Source organism: Heloderma suspectum, chromosome 4 (assembly GCF_057233095.1).
Source record: "Heloderma suspectum isolate Gila_16-S chromosome 4, 16-S_ref, whole genome shotgun sequence".
Taxonomy (NCBI): Eukaryota; Metazoa; Chordata; class Lepidosauria; order Squamata; family Helodermatidae; genus Heloderma; species Heloderma suspectum.
The window spans coordinates 58,072,067-58,092,194 of record NC_139461.1 but is presented as its reverse complement, the minus strand read 5'-3'; the positions used below and the strand labels follow the sequence as shown (position 1 = coordinate 58,092,194).

General features: G+C 43.5%; 1 protein-coding gene across 2 annotated transcripts in view; it reads left to right on the top strand.

The window, feature by feature from the left end:
* Positions 1-20,128, top strand: part of SULF1 (sulfatase 1) — a 145,445-nt gene that overhangs the window by 77,663 nt on the left and 47,654 nt on the right. For both annotated transcript variants that reach the window (XM_084849353.1, XM_084849352.1), the window contains exons 4-6: positions 3,774-3,925; positions 6,425-6,594; positions 18,641-18,791. In XM_084849353.1, coding sequence (XP_084705479.1) covers positions 3,774-3,925; positions 6,425-6,594; positions 18,641-18,791 — 473 coding nt within the window. The remainder of the gene's footprint in view (positions 1-3,773; positions 3,926-6,424; positions 6,595-18,640; positions 18,792-20,128) is intronic.

Sequence of the window (20,128 nt, the reverse complement as noted above, 5' to 3'; positions counted from 1 at the left end):
AGTATTTAAATCAGGCTTTCCTTGTAGTCCTTTCTTCTTAGAGAGTTAGGGGACACTCTGGAGAAGATTTGGGGAGCATGGGAGCTGCAGTGGGGAGGAGGGGAAGGAGAAGTTCCACTGTGTGAGCAAAAGTCTGCTTGCATATTACTGGATCTCACCCATTTGTGAAAACCAGACTTTATCTAATGCTTCACCCAGAATTAAACTCTAGAAGCTTCTTGTTCCTTTTCTCCACATCTTTACTTCCTATCGGTGAAAGTTTATTTTTTAAAATAATATGTACACTTCCTAGGTTGTAGAATCTAGAACATACTTCTGCATACAATATAATTAGCCCTGAGCAATGTTTTTACATTTGAAGGGTGGGATACAAATGTTCTAAAACAGATAAATGTCCTTGATGGTCTCATCTGCTTAGATAATGAAGGCTTTTGCTTCACACACATACACGTTTTGATTCAGAGTACCCTATGTACTTGGAGATACTTAAGGCACTCCATTGAAGTGAGTTAGGAAGCAATGGTGTAGTGGTAAATGTTGAACTGCAGGCACTCATCATGACAGTACCCCAGGAAGAGTCCAAAAATCCAGGCAGTTGTGTTGAGTCATATCAACAAACCAGATCTAGCAGTTTTTATCTCCACCAGGAGCAGGTCTTTTGTTAAGCTAATGGGTCTTAATTGCCCATTCAAGACTTACTTACCCCAAAATACTTTGCATTACAACAGGGAACAATATATTCTTGCTGGAAAAATTCATCCCCCCCCCCCCCGCTATTGTGAGGATTGCAGCTAAGCTCTGAGAGAACAGGCACTGCTTCCCTGTGAGCACTCAGCTCCACCACGCCACTGTTGGGCAGTCCTTCGGTTGGGCAGTCCTTCGGAGTGATGATGCTACCTGTGTATGTTGGATCCATCATGCTCCAGCAAATAGTTGGAGCAGGCCAATCTTGGGGGGGGGGGTTTGCAAGTTTTTACACAAGCATTTGCTTGAAAGGATTATGAGTGAAACAATTATGACAACTGCAGGATTGTGTTTTCAAGTGTTGCAATCAATTAAAGCAGCCTTCCCCAACCTGTTGCCCTGTAGACGTTTTGGCCCTTGTCAAGTGCCCAGCCTCTGAGTGATCAGAGAAGTCAAAGTGCAAAGCAATTACTTTTATTATGCAGACTACAGCTAGATCAGCAGTGCCTCAGCTTACAATTGGAATCTATGAATAGCTATGAAGTACTAAGTCTCTAGACAGCTTGGCATAATATGGGACCACTTAGACTGCAAGCAACTCCCTTTGGTTAATGCACTATGTTAGATAGTTGCAACGAAAACTGGTGCCAGCCATCTCTTCGACAACCTGAGTGGCTGGTTAGACCCCTCCCTTAGGGTGGGTCTTTCCAGAGGGACCTTCCCTGCACAGCCTGACTTTTGGAATGCTTCACGAGTTGATGTTGCCCGTCTGCCTAGCCTCATGTCTCACCCTGAGATCTCATATTTCTACCTCCTCCTCCTCCTGCTCTGGCATTCCCATGAGGGCCCTGGCTGGCTGCCTTCTACCTTGTACCTGGAGAACCTCCACTCTGGGACTACCAGTCTCTGGCAACCTTGACACTTCAGCAAACCCCTCCCGCTCGGGCTCCGAATCACCCATGGCTGGTGGGGTGCCTCTTCAGAGATGCTGGGCCCAATCTCTACGGCCGAGAGGCTGAACTTCCATCAGCCCCAGGCAGCATAGCCAATAGTAAGGAAGGATGGGAGCTGTAGTCTAAAACACATGGAGAACACCAGGTTGGGAAAGGCTGAACTCAGGGGTCTGTTGGGAAATCAACCCTATTAGCATATTCAGATGACATGTGCAGGTACAGGAATGATGTTGGGAAATCAACTCATGTTTGAAAAGTACTGCATTGAAAGCAACCATGACCCATTAGCATCTAAGCAAAAGGGTCGAAAAACTTTAATGAGGTGGGGGGGGGGGTCCATAAAGGGTAGTTCTGGGTTATGCCATTTTATGTTATACTTTACACTGAGGCTCTTCATTTGGCTGCTTAGGAAAATGCAAGTAAACCAACTGCAAGTTTAAGGGAGTACAGTGCACTTCTTCCCTGACCAGCTCCTCATTTGTCACCAAATGCTTCTTAATTGTGCCGGTATCAAGTATAATAACTGTTCACCTTGCTAAGGGTTGCTATTTACACAAGCTTAATTGGACATATTCAAAGAGGCCGCCATTATTCTGAGCTGGCAAAGTATGTTACATGTGCTTAAACAATGGCACCGTGTCCTGGGAACAGTTAGCAAAATTGCCAGTATGCAGATAAAATCTGTCTCATTAAAATGGAAAAAAAATATCTACATTTATCTTTGCTGTTATCCCTGTGGGCACCATTAGATACAATAATGAAAAGATGTTCCCTGAAATGGTATTACTTTTTAATGAGACTTTTCATCCATTCAGCTGTACTTGGTATTTTATTAATTATACAAACAGAATTGAGTTCCTAATTCTCCTTGCTTCTGTTTCTTAATATGTTGGTTGCCGGGGGCCATTGTGAATAGTACTCAGACATGAGCAAGTCAGAAACTTTTACGGCTGCAGCCAGTTGGAGCATGTTGCTTGGCTTTTTGTTGTTGTTGTTGTTGTTGATGTTTTTAATGAGCCAAGTATCAGAGAACTTGAGAGAAGCATTCAAATACTAGAACTGTGGAAAATTTCAAAGGTCAGTGTGCAAGTTGTTGGGTAAGCCTATGATATATCTATTATTTTGCTGCACAGATGACACTGTCCTATACATTATTTCCTGTTTAGGCTGTGGTACAACCCCCACAGGAAACTGAGCCTTTGGGGCATAGCCGGGACTGGCCCTATCATTAGGCAAAGTGAGGCAGCAGATGCTGGTGGGTGGGGAGCAGTGACGAAGTGTTGAAGGACAGAGCTGTGTTTGCCTTGTTCCCCTAAGCTAGCCTCCTTCCCTCATGCGCAGTGGAGGACACTGTCCTGTTGCTAATGTTGAAGTAAAATTCAAATGCCAATCCAGTGAGCATGGTACATGGAATGGGGGTGGGGGCAGGGTTAGGGATATATGGATTTTGTTAAATCCGTTTTGTCTGTATTGTGCAAATTGTCAGTCACTTTTCATTCTGTCATCTGCTCATCGGTGGAATCAGATTTTATTTCCGAAAACATCATTCTATTTGTGCTAATCCAAACTCATTTGAATCTGTTGTGGATTTCTCAAACATCTCTAGATGCCACCCCACCCAGCCCTCTATAGGCTAGATGACATCAGTGGGTGTGTCCCCGAGGGGGGAAGTTGCAATGCGAAGCTCCAGCTGGTGCTACTTCACCTGCATTGTGTCCTCCCCAATGGGGGAAGGTGTGGTGAGGGTGAAGGGCCTCATCTCTGGGGCCAGTTCACTGCTTCAGCATCCTCCTCAATGAGTGCACTAAGGGCAATCACCATCTCTGATCAACCAGAGATAAAAGAGGGATCCCCAGCCCTGTCCCAAGCCCCCAGTAGATGCCTGGGGCTGGGACTTGGGCAGGAGGCAGGGCCTGCAAAGGAGTGAAAGCCTCTGCAGGCTGGATGGGGAATCCATGGGCTGGATGAGGCCCGCAGGTCCCCCTCCATTGCCATAAACTAACTGACATGCTGTGAAGATCTACTGTACTTCATAATACAAATGTCTGTTTGTCCATGAATTATGAGTGTGACCCAAACCACAGATCCACAGAAAGAAGTACAACCAACTTAAATTTTGCTCTTCTCCTTTCACAGCTTTTTTTGGAAAATACCTCAATGAATACAATGGCAGCTACATCCCTCCTGGATGGCGGGAGTGGGTTGGATTAATCAAGAACTCTCGTTTCTATAATTACACTGTTTGTCGCAATGGCCTCAAAGAGAAGCACGGATTTGAATATGCAAAGGTATCGTACAGATGTGTTTCTATTGTACCAGGTGGCATCTGTAAGACATCTCTTTCTCTTCATGATGGATCAACTGGTATATTCAAGATGGCTTCCTTTCAATGTAGCAGTTGCCTTGAATCTTGTGTGTTGTCTTGTATGGTCAGAAGTTTCTTAAAATGTATCTGTAGGAGTAAAAGTACTTTTTTCCAGTTAACACTACTGATCTCTTATCATGAAGTAGAGATAGACAAAGCTACTAAAGCCTGGAAACCAATGGAAACCAATATTGAAAATTGTCTCTAGCAACTGGGACCAGACGTACACCTCGTGTCATATCAATATGATCCCATCATGGTGACGCTATATCGCTCTTGCACATTTATACCTTGTAGCACACACAATGACATCTGTTGTGGTATTTTGGATAATACAAAATAAAAAGTGGGAAATAATGCTAGAAAAGCAGTATATGGAATGCATAATGTGTACCAACAGTTATCAGTGCACTTCAATACCGATAAAAAGCACTAGTGTAGATATAGCCAAACACACACACACTCTCTTAAACTTTTATGAAAAGCAGTTGGGCTTTATCTTTCCATGACATATGGCTAAAATGTCAGGTTCACCCACAGCTTTTTGGGTTGCCCTAACAGTGCTAGACAAAACACACTCTGCCTCAGGCAGCTCCCTGTGTTCACAATCATGTGATTGATTGACTGTTTGAAGTTGCGCACGTTGTCTTGGGACTCTTCATTGGACCTCACACAAGTTCTTTGGTCTGACAAAGAATGCTTAGAGGTGGAAGGTGGCTTACTTACTGAGTTTCATCCTTTTAGTTTTGTTCCTTCCTCTTTCTGTTTTCTTGCCTCTGTTTATTACCTTAGCTGTACGTTAAACCAGTTTGGGGGCAGGGCACTACTGTGACATCAGCAGTTGTGCGGCTCTAAATGATACAGTTCAAATAGAGCACTATTCCTGATTTTAGATGCATGAGTGTCACTTTTTCATTGCAATGGGAGCTGGGGTGACACAGTGGCTAAGAGACTGAGCTGTGAACCAGGCAGCCCTTGGTTCTAATCTTGCCTCTTACCATGAATCCATTCTGTATCCTTTGGCAACCATTCTTTCATCTCACAGTGTGTGGTATTATAGCTAGATAATTCATGTGAAGTGCTTTTCTCACTTGAATGTGCTATACAAATATTAAGTATTATTATTAATTTACCAACACAGCGGTCAGGTATCTCCATTAGGATGTTTCATAAAAAAAGCACGTTCAGTTAAAAATGCAAGGTTGGCAATGTGCTTTCAGTCAATGGTGTTGGAATGTCAGCTAAACCATAGTTTAGTGTGACAAGAATGAGCTGCAAGATGCCTTTAGTTCATGCACTTCCCCCTCTCCTCTGGCACAAGTGCAAAGAGGGGTTCAGACTTTTTTCTTCCTTTTCCCATTAACCACAGCTTGTCCTGATATCTGGACCAACAAACTGTGGTTAATGGTAACTATAGTTTTGTTTTTTGTTTTTAACAAAAACAAGTCAGCTTCAAGCCATGGTCAAGATGAATATGCAAACTGTGGCTAATGGAAAATAGAAGTGAAAATTTCCTAACTTCTCCTTGTGCCCATGCCAGAAGAGGAGAGGGGTGGCAGTGGGGGGCAGCATGCAAACTTGAGCCTTGTTCTTAGTACACTAAACCATGGTTTAGTGTAATATCTGAATGGGGCCATTAGCATTTTACAAAAAGGGGGGGGGAGAACCTTGAGTGCTTTTATATGTCTTCTGTTTCATGTACCAAGTGCATACTGGTAGATAATATATTGGGCTTGGATCAGAAAACCTGCATTTCAGTTCTCTCCTCATCTCTGAATTCACTGCCTTAAGCCACTGAAGAGCCAGTGTGGTGTAGTGGCTAGAGTGTTGGACTGTGACTTGGAAGATCTGGGTTCTAATCCACACTCGGCCATGAAGCTCACTGGGTGACTTTGGGCCAGGCACTGACTCTCAGCCCAAACTACCTCACAGGGTCGTTGTGAAGATAAAACAGAGAGGAGGAGGACTATGGAAGCCACCATCAGTTTCTTGCAAACAAAAAAAGGCAGCATATAAATATAATAATAAATATAAATCCTGCCTTCTCTGACTGGTTCCTCAATGGGTGTAATAGTGATCTGCTTCACCAGGTTGCTATAGAGATGCTTTTCCATGTGGTTCTACCTACTATTGGTTCTTGCTCTTCTATAATGTCTTTTAGTCACAGTTCTGCCTTGCAATCCTTTTTGTTAGTCCTTCCTTGAACACAGCTGTTCATCTGAGTGAAGACTTGATTCTGTAGCAAAACCACAGACTTTGGCTGGGAATTGTGTCTTCATTGTCAGCGCGACTTCTCTAGCCAGAGCCTGACAGAAATCATATTCGCTCATAATTCACCATAGCAGAATAAAGCCATGTACTGTATTCTGGCGATATTTGATACACTTGGCAAATGTTGTTTTACGCTGAATGTTTATTTCAGGACTATTTCACAGATTTAATCACGAATGACAGCATTAATTATTTCAAAACGTCTAAGAGGATGTATCCCCATAGACCTATAATGATGGTGATCAGCCATGCTGCCCCCCATGGGCCTGAAGACTCTGCACCACAGTTCTCCGAGCTCTATCCAAATGCTTCCCAGCACATGTAAGTTACACATTACACTATGCATATGCTGATGATTTGCACTGCTACTTAAACCACACCTGCATAGAACACAACAGTTTTGTTTAGACTGAAGAAATTGGATTATCTAAATTGTGCAGAATGCCGTTGTCAGGAATGAATCTGAGCGTATGGAGATAGCTACCAGCTCAGATTCAGAATGGGAACAGCCAGAACAGGGGGAGGCTCCCTCCCTAGTGAGCTCAGATATAGCAAGACTGTCTTCTCAAAACCTTGGCACACAGATGGCTCAGCCTGAAGGGGCCCCCCCTACCTCCTCCATTAGAACCCAGGTCTTGGGGGAGGAAGAGAGTGAGGGACGTGACTTGAGGGATGCTAGATGCTCTTTCAGGCTGGTTATGCATGATAGCGTACGTAAGAGGGAGCAACTGTAAGGGAGGGGCACCCCCCCCTAGGCTCGTCTGGTTGGGAAGTTCTTGTTCAAACTGCTGGAAACGTCTCTAACTTCCACTTTGGCTCCTCTATTGGTATTCATAATTGAGTGGAGTAGCTGTTCCCTTTGTAGCCTAAAAGTTTCCTAGAATTTGCATTTGTAAGGAACCTGGTCATTAACTAATAAAGTAGCGAGCCTGAAGCCTGATATCTTGGAGAGTATTGATTGCGAAGGAGGAGGACGAAGGAACAAGGACCATGACAGCCGTTAGACTTCACAATAACATTCCATTACTTTCTCTTCAGAGATTGAGTCTATTAGAAGGCTCTGCCTCGTTGATAAGTATGTATTAAAAAAAAAACTTTGGAGATTTCAGTGCTTCTGTTTAATGGCATATACTCCCTTTGTCCCTACTTATGCAGTGTCAGTTCCTATTTTTTTTTGTATCAATTACAGTCAATTACAGTCTCTAGTCTTGCCTTTGGGGATGCCTTGTTAAAATTTCAGTAGTGTGAGATGCTAGAGTTGTCATATTTTAGGGTTCAGCTCTCTCACCATCATCTATAGACTCTAAATGTCTAAGTTGGTGCCTTTTGTCCATAGGGTGCATGCATGGAAAGGCAAGTGCATTGACACTAAGGCACCATACAATGCACAAACTGCCATTTCACACACTGAAGATCCTTCAAGTGCGTGTACAGTTTTATGTGGACTGTGGATAGCATATTGTAGGGCATTATGTTTTTCTAGATCTCTAACCAAAAGTACAAATAGAGCATATTTAACAGAGTACAGCCCTCAGCAATGTGTAATAATGGGTAGGGGTACTTAGGAGTAATCCTTGTAGGGATCGTTGTGATATGTGTTGGATGGTATGTTCTGCTGAGGAATGATGTTTCTTGGAGCTGAATGTTTGGATACATTTGCTATAAAACACATTTGAACAGTTTTCAGAAAATCTCACTGCAGGATGTGTGCGTGTTATGTGTGAATATGGTGCTACAATGCAGAACTTGCAGTTAGTTGAGTTTGGCACATGGCACAATGTAATTTTATTTGTTTTATTATAATTCTCTATTAGAAAAGTTCACAGTGGTAGAGACTCTTGGAAACCATTTGTAGCTTTGAACGTAATTATGTGAGATTCTTCACAGCATAGATTCTTTTAAAAACAAATAACTAATATCCTCAATTGTTGTATTCAATTTTAGGCAAGAAAGTGCATGCGACACTGATGTCCATAGATGTTTCTGTGAATGTGGCGGTGCTTGATCAGCACAGTTGCTAGTGGCCAAGATGAGCTCACGTTAGCATGGTTGGATTAACGTTTTGGGCCACAGTCCAGTGAAAGCCTAATCACTTCTGTCCTATTGATTTTTCAGTAGAAAAGTTAAGCACGTGCGTAAATTTCTCCTACTGAAATCAGTGGGCCTTAAAATTACCCGGCATTTGGCTGGATTGTACCTTGTATCATTTGGATTATATCTGAAGGCCCCTACGCCCACACCACCACATATACACTTCTCAGCTGAAGCTCCCAAAGCAGCTCTCAAAATAAGCAAAGCATTACTCAGTACAATAAAATCTAATATGAAACCGCTCTATGAAACAACGTAACCATTGTAGCATGGGCAGCCAAACTTACAAAGCCTGCAGACAGGTGTGCCATTTATTTTATTTTATTGATTGCATCTCTGTACCACCCAATAGCCAAAGCTCTCTGGCCGGTTCACAAAAACTAAAACCACAAAATACAACACAATAAAACATCATTGGTTCAATTCCCACAGTGTGAAGGCTTCTGGGAAAGAATAGAGCATAAGAATAGCTGTGCAGGATTAGACTGAAGTCCTATCTAGTCCAGCATTCTTTTCCCACAGTAGCCAACCAGATACCTATAGAAAGCCCACCAGTGGGACATAAGTCCAATCGCACCCTCCCACCCATGTTTGCCAGCAACAGGTATAAAGAGGCATACTGGCTGTGATAGTGGAGGTAATATATAGTCAACATGACTAGTAGCCACTGGTAGCCAACATGACTAGTAGCCACTGATAGCCAACATGACTAGTAGCCACTGATAGCCTTGTCCTCTACAAATTTGTCTAATTCCCTTTTTAAAGCCATCCAAGTTGGTGGCCTTCACTACATCTTGTGGTAGTTAATTCCACTAACTATGTGCTGTGTGAAGTACTCGCAACAGGGTGGTTTTGATTTTTAATCTTCTTCCTAAATATGGAGAATGAGCAGGCCAGGCAAGCCACTCTAGGCACAGAATTCTACAAATGAGGTGCACAAACGAAGAAGGCCCTAGATGTGATGACCACCTGTGACACTTCAGATGGCTGGGGCAGGAGCTATATAAAATCTAATAATGGCATGTGAAGTATCTAAAGTACTTTCCATGCCACGCTTAGTATCTAAAATACCTTTCCATGCCACCCTTCACTATATTGCTGCTCTTCAGGGTTTGTTTTTGTTTTTTACCAGGGCAGTTCACATAAAATGACAAAACAATAATATTAAAATATGGAGAGGGTGAAGCCCTCTGGGGCATTAAATGCCTTGGTTGTTTCTGAATGGTTCTTTGGGGGAGGGGGGAAGTTTAGTGTTTTGGACCTGTGTGGGGTTTTTCTTTTTAATGTTCTGGAGGATTTTATGTAGAGAACTAGTCCCACAAGTCCCTGAGGGACACTTCCAAGACTGTGAAATGTTATGTCTGCACTGAGCATTGTATTATATAAAGCTCTATGACTATCAACCCTGGGAACTTGTTTTGTCCTGAGTAATTATCCAGGCAAATATGAAATTTTTTGAAGACAAAGCAATTTGTGCTTAACTGATTGTTAAGGAAGTCTGAAAGCACAACTCTGGAATCTCTCTTCCTACCTATCAAGTTGTCTTTATCTTCTTGGTGTGTTTTGAAGTATTTCTTCAGCAGCTGTGCAGGAGAGAGTACATTATTTTGTGCTGGCACTGAAAGGCTGCACAGATTAAGAGTTCAGTTGGAAGAAGTGTGACAAATTGAAGACAAGCTGCCAATTTAGGTGAATGAAACTGCTAAACGTTTCTATAGCAAGAGTCATTGCCAGCTTATCATGGCCAGAGGATGAAAGCAAATTCAGTGTCTCATGGAAAATGTTTGGGAACGCCCCATGAGCACAATGCAGGCAGCAACACAATCTTCCTGTGAGGGGTGCTGCAACTTGAACATTTAATCCTAGGGGAGTCTCCTTTGGTGGTCAAGCATAATTTGGCATCCTTTTTTCCCCTCCTGATGTTGGGTTACAATCATCTGACCTTTAACATCTTGCTCCCTTTTTTTAAATACAGAAGTTGTGATATCATGTAACTATAGCATTTGCCTCCAGCAAAAAAGGATACCAGGGCAAAGGCTGCTTATTGACTTTACAACTCTAGGTAAAGAGGAGTCCCAGTAGCTTAAGGGGGCAATCCTATGCATGTTTATACAGAACCAGCCCTACAACTCCCAGCATCCCTCCACCCAGCCAGGCCAATGGGGACATGCTAGGAATTATAGGTCTTTTTTTCTGTCTAAACATGCATAGGATGGCAACCTAAGGATGCTTAAGTTTAACAGCTTGGGCTTAATGGTAAGGTTCTAATGCCAGCAGAAAGTTTACCATCTGCCGCTGTATCAGGGAAATACACCTAATTAAAAAGAAAAGAAATGGGTGTGATGAGAATACTATAGATGTTGTCCAGAGGTTTTTCCTCTTCTGATTTAATTTTTTTTGCTCATTTTAAAAATGATTTAGTGGGAATAACAATGTCAATACTTGCCATGTAGCCAGGGTGGCTATGTGTCCACTTTTACAGAGTACACCCCTCTATTTGAAGGGTTGCTAGAGGACTGTCCTCTGTTTGAAGGGCTCTCCTACCCAATTCTAGTTTAAAGATAAAGAACCGTAAGAACCCAGCAACCGCAAGCACCAGGGCAGCAGACTGAACAGGCAGGCGCATGATCACGGTCTTCCACACTGTGGTGAGATTTACTGTATTTCTGTTTAAATTATAATAATTAGGCAGTATCCAATGTGACATGAGCACTAATGTAAATTACATTGCCCCAGCATAAGGGGCCTTTAGCGCAATGCCAATAGTGTTGGCTGGCACAACAGGTTTTCCTGGGAATCCCGTTGCACCAGCTATTGGAGTTGTGCTAGAGGTCTCTTCCGCTAGCGCAACGTAATTCACGTTAGCGCTTGTGTCGCATTGGATACTGCCCATTATTTCTACATTTGCATCTAGACATATTTTCTGCAAAACTGCATCCTCTTTGTGTCCCCTTTTTTAAGGCAAATGAGAATGCTGGCAAATTAGGCTCTCAATCACATGGAGAGCCCCAACCAATACAGAGGGCTCTCCTCTATAGACAGTTGCCCTCCATAGGCAGAGGGCAGTGAATGCAATGAAGGAGAGATGGGGGGCTGGAGTGCTCCCCCGCTTGCATGTTGATTTTAACCCCTTTTTGAATGCCTGAAGAGGGCTGTAGTGTTATGCATATTTTGACTTATACAGTTCTTTCCAAGATATTATCAATGCGTACAGCATGTGCCAAATGCATCTAGTTACGTGCGGCCCAGATGCTTTTTCAAAGGTAACCAACCAAAAACATGCAACAACATACATTCGACTGTACTAACAAGTATGAGACAAAGCAATAGGAAAACCACAGAATTATCATTAAAAATAATGTACATTCTGGCTGCAATCCTAAGTGAAGTTTTTCTCGGCACGGTTCTATTTAAGTCAGTGGGGCTTTGCCAGAACAAGTGCTTTTGCATCTCAGCATAGCACCCCAGACTTACAAATTCCCTCCAGGAAGTAAGATGAAGGCCTGTAATCTACTTTGACAATGGCAATTGGCTGGGAGAATGGACTTCAGACTTGTTCTGCCTTTTAAAATTGTATTGTTGTTGTTGTTCAGTTGTTAAGTCGTGTCCGACTCTTCGTGACCCCATGGACCGTAGCACGCCAGGCCTTCCTGTCCTCCGCTCTCTCCCGGAGCGTGCTCAAGTTCATATTCATTGCATCGGTGATGCTATCTAGCCATCTCATCCTCTGCCGTCTCCTTCTCCTTTTGCCTTCAGTCTTTCCCAGCATCAGGGTCTTTTCCAGGGAGTTTTCGCATTAGGTGGCCAAAATATTTGAGCTTCAGCTTCAGTATCTGTCCTTCCAATGAGCAGTCAGGGTTGATTTCCTTTAGGATTGACTGATTTGACCTCCTTGCAGTCCAGGGGTAAGAGTCTTCTCCAGCACCACCGTTCGAAATAGGGATGTACGAAAGTCACTTACCTTATGACGAAATTGATTCGCAATGGGGGGGAGGCGCTCCGTCCCTCCCCCCGAAATTCTGGCTGGGGGGGAGGCGCCCCGTCCCTCCTGCTGCGAATCCTGGCTGGCCGGGTCTGCAAATGGCGGCGGCCATAGCCGCCGCCATTTGTGTCCCTGCAGTCAGCCATGATAGGCTACGTAAATGTTTATGTAGCCTATCACGGCTGAGTAAAAAAACCCAAAAAACCGCGCGTATGCAAATGGCGGCGCCCATGGGCGCCGCCATTTGCATTCCTTATTTTGGCATGTCTAGTCTACATAAACATTTATGTAGACTACAGCGAAAATAAGGGGAACGCAAATAGCATAGACACTACACTGTTTGCGTTCCCCTTATTTTCGCCGTAGTCTACGTAAATGTTTACGTAGACTAGATGTCCCAAAATAAGGAACGCAAATGGTGGCGCCCATGGGCGCCGCCATTTGCGTATGTGCGGTTGTTTTGGGTTTTTTTACTCAGCCGTGATAGGCTACGTAAACGTTTACGTAGCCTATCACGGTATTTTTTAAAAATCTAGCCGTGATAGGCTACGTAAATCTTTACGTAGCCTATCATTTTTTTTTTTTTACTGGAAATGGCGGCGGCGGCAGGCGGTCAGAAGACCGGCCGCCGCAGCCGTCGCCGAACCGCCGCAGCAGCGACAGCCACCAGGAAAATTCGCCCAAGGTAAGTCCCGTCCCGGGGGGGGGCGGGGGGGCAGACCATTTCGCCACCGATTTCAGGGGGCCGAATGCGCTGGCATTCGGCCTCCCCGGGATTCGTGGCGAAATTCTCTGACATCCCTAGTTCGAAGGCATCAATTCTTCGGCGCTCAGCCTTCCTTATAGTCCAGCTCTCACAGCCATACATTACTACGGGGAAAACCATAGCTTTGATTAGACGGACCTTTGTCAGCAAGGTGATGTCTCTGCTTCTTACTATGCTGTCTAGGTTTGCCATAGCTTTCCTCCCAAGGAGCAAGCATCTTTTAATTTCATGGCTACAGTCACCATCTGCGGTGATCTTGGAGCCCAAGAAAATAAAATCTGTCACTGCTTCCATTTGTTCCCTTCTATATGCCAAGAAGTGATGGGGCCAGATGCCATGATCTTCGTTTTTTTAATGTTGAGTTTCAAACCAGCTTTTGCACTCTCCACTTTCACTCTCAACAAGAGGCTCTTTAGATCCTCTTCGCTTTCTGCCATTAGGGTGGTATCGTCTGCATATCGGAGGTTGTTGATAATTCTCCCAGCAATCTTAATTCCAACCTGTGATTCATCCAACCCGGCGTTTCTCATGATGTACTCTGCATATAAGTTAAATAAGCAGGGCGACAATATGCAGCCTTGTCGTACTCTTTTTCCAATTTTGAACCAATCGGTTGTTCCATGTCTGATTCTTACTGTTGCTTCTTGACCCTCGTACAGGTTTCTCAAGAGACAGGTAAGGTGGTCTGGTACTCCCATCTCTTTAAGAATTTGCCACAGTTTGTTGTGATCCACACCATCAAAGGCTTTAGCGTAGTCAATGAAGCAGAAATAGACATTTTTCTGGAATTGTCTTGCTTTCTCCATGATCCAGCGAATGTTGGAGATTTGATCTCTAGTTCCTCTGCCTCTTTGGAACCCAGCTTGTACTTCCGGTAGTTCTCAGTTCACATACTGCTGAAGCCCAGCTTGTAGGATTTTGAGCATCACCTTGCTGGCATGTGAAATGAATGCAATTGTGCTGTAGTTTGAACACTCTTTGGCGTTGCCCTTCTTTGGAATTGGAACATAAACTGACCTTTTCCAGTCTTGTGGCCACTGTTCAGTGTTCCAAATGTGTTGGCATATTGAGTGCAGCACTTTAACAGCATCATCTTTTAGGATTTTAAATAGCTCAGCTGGAATACTGCCATCTCCGCTAGCTTTGTTGTTAGTAATGCTTCCTAAGGCCCACTTGACTTCACTCTCTAGGATGTCCGGCTCAAGTTCAGTGACTGCACTATCATGGCTATCAGGGACATTAAGATCTTTCCTGTATAGTTCTTCTGTGTATTCTTTCCACCTCTTCTTAATCTCATCTGCTTCTGTTAGGTCCCTGCCTTCTTTGTCCTTTATCATGCCCGTCTTTGCACAAAACGTTCCCTTGATATCTCTGATTTTCTTGAAAAGGTATCTAGTCTTTCCCATTCTATTGTTTTCCTTGATTTCTTTGCATTGTTCATTTAAGAAGGCCTTCTTGTCTCTCCTTGCTATTCTCTGGAACTCTGCATTCAGTTGGATGTATCTTCCCCTTTCTCCCTTGCTTTTCGCTTCCCTTCTTTCCTCAGCTACTTGTAAAGCCTCATCAGACAGCCACTTTGCTTTCTTGCATTTCTTTTTCTTTGGGATGGATTGAGTTGCTGCCACCTGAACAATGTTACGGACCTCTGTCCATAGTTCTTCAGGCACTCTGTCTATCAGGTCTAATCCCTTAAATCTATTCCTCACCTCCACTGTATATTCATAAGGGATATGATTTAGGTCATACCTGAATGGTTTAGTGGTTTTCCCTACGTTCTTCAATTTAAGCCAAAATTTTGCAATAAGAAGCTCATGATCTGAGCCACAGTCAGCTCCAGGTCTTGTTTTTACTGACTGTATAGAGCTTCTCCATCTTTGGCTGCAAAGTACATAAACAATCTGATTTAGATATTGACCATCTGGTGATGTCCATGTGTAGACTCGCCTCTTGTGCTGTTGGAAAAGAGTGTTTGCTATGATCAGTGTGTTCTCTTGGCAAAACTCTATTAGCCTTTGTCCTGCTTCATTTTGTACACCAAGGCCATGCTTGCCTGTTACCCCGGTGATTTCTTGACTTCCTACTTTGGCATTCCAATCCCCTATGATGAAAAGGACATCTTTTTTTGGTGTTAGTTCTAGAAAGTGTTGTAGGTCTTCAAAGAACTGATCAACCTCAGCTTCTTCGGCCTCAGTGGTTGGGGCATAGACTTGAATTACTGTGATGTTGAATGGTTTGCCTTGGATTCATACTGAGATCATTCTATCATTTTTGAGATTGTACCCCAGTACTGCTTTTCCCACCCTTTTATTGACTATGAGTGCTACTCCATTTCTTCTAAGGGATTCTTGCCCACAGTAGTAGATATAATGGTCACCTGAATTAATTTCGCCCATGCTTGTCCATTTTAGTTCGCTGATTCCCAAGATGTTGATGTTCAATCTTGCCATCTCATGTTTGACCACTTCCAGCTTACCTTGATTCATTGATCTTACATTCCAGGTTCCTAAACAATATTGTTCTTTACAGCATCGGATTTTCTTTTCACCACCAGACACATCCACAGCTGAGTGTCCTTTCGGCTTTGGCCCAGCCGCTTCACTCTTTCTGGCGCTACTTGGAAATACCCTCTGCTCTTCCCCAGTAGTATATTGGACACCTTCCGACCTGAGGGGCTCATCTTCCAGTGTCATATCTTTTAGCCTTGTGATACATTCCATGGGGTTTTCTTGGCAAGAATACTGGAGTGGGTTGCCATTTCCTTCTCCAGTGGACCACATTTTGTCAGAACTCTCCGCCATGACCTGTCTGTCTTGGGTGGCCCTGCACGGCATAGCTTATGGCTTCACTGAGTTACACAAGCCGCTTCACCACAACAAGGCAGTGATCCATGAAGGGGGTTAAAAGTGTATGTCACAGCCCAAACCAGATTAGTGAGTCGAATTAGGGCTGTTACTGTTATGGCTCTTTCTACCCTTGGAGATCACCCTTAGATCTATGAAAAAGCTAATGTCCTTGCTAATATGCAGTCCTAGATTCAATTTTTTTCCTTTTAAACTAAAGCAGCCTTCTTGACCTGTTGCTGTCCAGGTGTGTTGGATTGCAACTCCCATCATTCCCAGCCAGCATTGATCATTGGAGCTGGAAGAAGCTGCTGCATGAGTCTCTCTGGGAACCACTGATGATGATGGTGGATGGTGTACTGGGCTGTGTACACCACTGGGGTAAAATCCAACCTGAATCTTACTTAGAGTAGACCTACTGAAATGAATGAGACTTAAGTTGGTCATGACTAACTTAAGTCCTATTGATTTCACTGGGTCAACTCTAAGTAGGACTTACATTGGATTTTACCGTTGGTCTGATATTTAGTTTTAATCTCCAATTAATATCTAGTTCAATTTTTTAAATATCTAGTTTAACATTATTTCACAGGGATTAAACATGGAGGGAAAGCTTGTATGTTTTTTTGATCTCTTGTGGAATATTTAAATCAGGATGGGAAACCTGATATCACCCAGATATTGTTGGACTACAAGTCCCATCATCCCTGACTATTGGCTATGCTCACTGGGATTGATGGGAGTTGGTCTACCAACATATGGAAGGCCACTGGTTCACCAACCCTGAATTAAATGTTCACGTGCTGTAATGGAAACCACTCGGACAAATTGCTTTCAATTTTGGACCCTTGGTCTGGAAACTCAGTGAAGTCATATAGTTGGCTAGATCCAAAATCCTGAGAGACTGTCGTTAGGGTGTTTTCCACTCACGGCACTAAGAGTGCTCTTAATCTCGAATGAATCATTTTTGGAAGTTCTTAACAGAAAGTTGAAGGCAAGCATTTTAAATACGAAATGGACATTTTAGCCATGGTGGGGGTTTTCATAGGAAATGAATTGCTTAGTTTAGGCTGCAGACCTATGCATTGATCCCATTGACCTCAGTTGGACTTACCTCTGAGTAGACTTGCATAGGATTGCACTGCACATGGCACTTGTGTAACAACCTTAGGCCTTTTAGCTTGATACCTCACAATCCTGTGAATTTCCCAATTCAATGAAATCCAGTCCAGATACAGCAATTTTGTCTCATATGGGGAGACTTGAAATGAACAACTAGCTCCAGATGCCCAGCTGAGCTTTGTGGTATTTGATCAGCAGCCTCCTCACAGCCCCCTCATATTGCTCTGCAAAGTGCTCTTGAAATTAGGGAAGTTTCAAGCATCATATGTGATGTGGCAGAGTAAGTGTGGAAAATAAATGCGAAATCCTGCTGCGCACATGCAGGACTTTCAGTGCCTGTAAGGTATTTCTCTGGATTGTAGTTTTAGGACCAGAACAGACATTACTTTTAAATCTGTGTCTAGCAGCTGTGTTTCCACTCCACCCCCCAGCACCATTTTTCCTCTAAAGGCGGAACAAGGGCCCTGATCTGGATCTTAAAAGCCCCCCACCCAGCCCCCACACTAGGGTCGCAATCCAGATCAGGGGCCCTGCACTTATTGTAGAGTAAAAATGAGGGGAGGGAGATATAGCTGCTAGACATAGATTTAAAGTAATACCGGTTTTGATTCTTAGAAAGTTTAGTGCAAGGAGGCAGAAGGGAGCAATTCAGTTTGTTAAACGTTGGGAAAGTAATGACAATAGTAAAGATGCCATCTAGAATCTGGTTTTCTTCCTGTACATGTAAACAGTCTTTTCAGATCACAGCTAAAACTTGACTCTGGAAGAGAAACTTGCCAACCCTCCCAGGTGGTATGTGGAGCTGAAGGTACCTTCATGATTTATATAACCATTGGCTAGCACTAACCTCCTATCTTGTGTTTTGTGATGTTGTGCAAAACCTTCTCCTCTTGGGATCCTACCGTGTATTTCTTGCTGGGAGCAAGGCAAAGAAAGACACAAGGCGGCAGTGTGTGTGTGATCAAATCTGTCTGTGTAAAGGAATCTGTGTGGGTCTTCATGTGACACCTTGTTGTTCACAAACCCATGTTAGCATGAGAATACATTCAGTGCTGCCCAACGTTGGACTGTGTGCATTTTTCTTTACAGGCAAAAAAATGGTGATAGTAGACCCACAGAGCTGGGAACACAGTGGCAGCTGCAAATGCCCCACATGCACTGTAGCCTCACTGTGGATTAAATAACCCACAGTGGGCTGTCATGTCATATAAACAGCCCCTATGGGTTGCCCATGGTTAAGATGTGGTTCACACATCATGACAACTCAGAATTCAACAATCCATACCATGGGTTGGCACTATGTGCGAGCCAGGCCTTTGAATCACATCCCTGATCTGCTTTGGATACCCTGGCTGGTTTTACTTCATTGCTATTGTTTAGTCCCACCTCCTGACTTACGAAATTGTACTTTATAATTTTGCCACATTTTTTCTCAAATAGTTGTATACGCTAAGAATGCAAATCAAATATATGGGGAAAGGCTGCAACTAGAATAATAATACCAAAGGGAGAAGAAACTCCCTTTTGAAGCTTCTGTCTATATTCTTCTTCTCCCCCTGCTCGTAGAACTCCCAGTTACAATTACGCACCAAATATGGATAAACACTGGATCATGCAATATACAGGCCCCATGCTGCCCATCCACATGGAATTTACGAATGTCTTGCAGCGCAAAAGACTTCAAACTCTGATGTCAGTTGATCATTCCATGGAAAGGGTAAGCAAATGAAATGTTGAAAACCATTTTTAGCACTGCCCTCCACTCTTTCTTTAATGTTGCTTTACTAACCCTTGGACTGTGTTAGCAGGAAAATTACTCCCTGTTCCAGAATTGTACTATGGGTGGAATCCAAGGGGGCACTTATGCCCCCACCAATTCCTTTCCATCCCACTGATTCCCTTCTGCAAGTGGTGGATCCCACCAATTCTGTTGCACAAGTTCGACCCACAGCTTATGCGAGGGAGATTTAGCACTTCCTAGGAGAAGCCTCAAGATGAGCAGAAACAAGTTGTTTCTGGAAGGAGACAGATAGGTGGAGCTCCTTTTTGGTGAGCTCCTCTGACCCGCCTCCTTCCAGAAATGAACATTTCTGCTCATTTTGGGTTGCCCCCAGAAGCACTAAATCACCATTGCACAAGCAGTAGGGGCAGAAGAGAACTGGTGGGGGTGTAAGTGCCCTGTTGGATTCCACCCTGTATTCCCCACTGACAATGACCCCAGAAAGGTTAATTTCCCTCTTTCTTTCACCAGTATGTACTTCATTCTTGACAAGGGGTGAGAAAAAGATATGACTTCCCTATCATATAGGAGATAGGCACATATGTAAAGGTCCTATTGAGTCCAGTGGAATAGGGGGAATGTGTAGCAATCCTATTGTCCCGGAGTCCTGCAGCTTTTTCTATGACGTGGGATGCATTACAATAAGGGCCAAATGAAAATTATTGATTTATTTACTCCAGAAGTATTGTATGCTGCCCCAATTTGGATCGGGACCATGATGCTCTGGGAGGAGGGGGTTTAAGCTCTCACCCCACCTGTTTTCATCCCAAAATTTCACCCCCATGGGGGAGGGGAGGCTAAAAAGAGAAAGAAAACCCTCAATTGACTCTAATGGAGGCATTTTTTCTTTTTTTTAACCCCCCTTGAAAAAGTATCTGAATTATGCATCTGTAATCCTACACAAGTATTTGGAAGAGATGCTTTTTTAATGTTAAACATGTCAGAAAATAATTCCATGCTCAATATGAAAAGACTGAATTAGAGTTAGGTAATGGAGAAGCTATAAAGACGCATACTGTATGGCTTCACTCATTGCATTGGATCCAGAGGAGCTCTGTCCAGATCCAACTCACTGGCTTGAATCATGTGCAACTATTTTTTTCTTTAGGCATGATTTCTGGGGTGCATTTGCTCTGTTGTTAGTGTTGTGGTAGACCTCATGCTATACATGTAGAATGTTCCAGATTTAATCCCCGATATCTCTGTTTAAAGATCCCTGATGCAGGCATAGGCTACCTACCCTCTAGAAGTGTTGGTCTACAGTTCCTATCAGC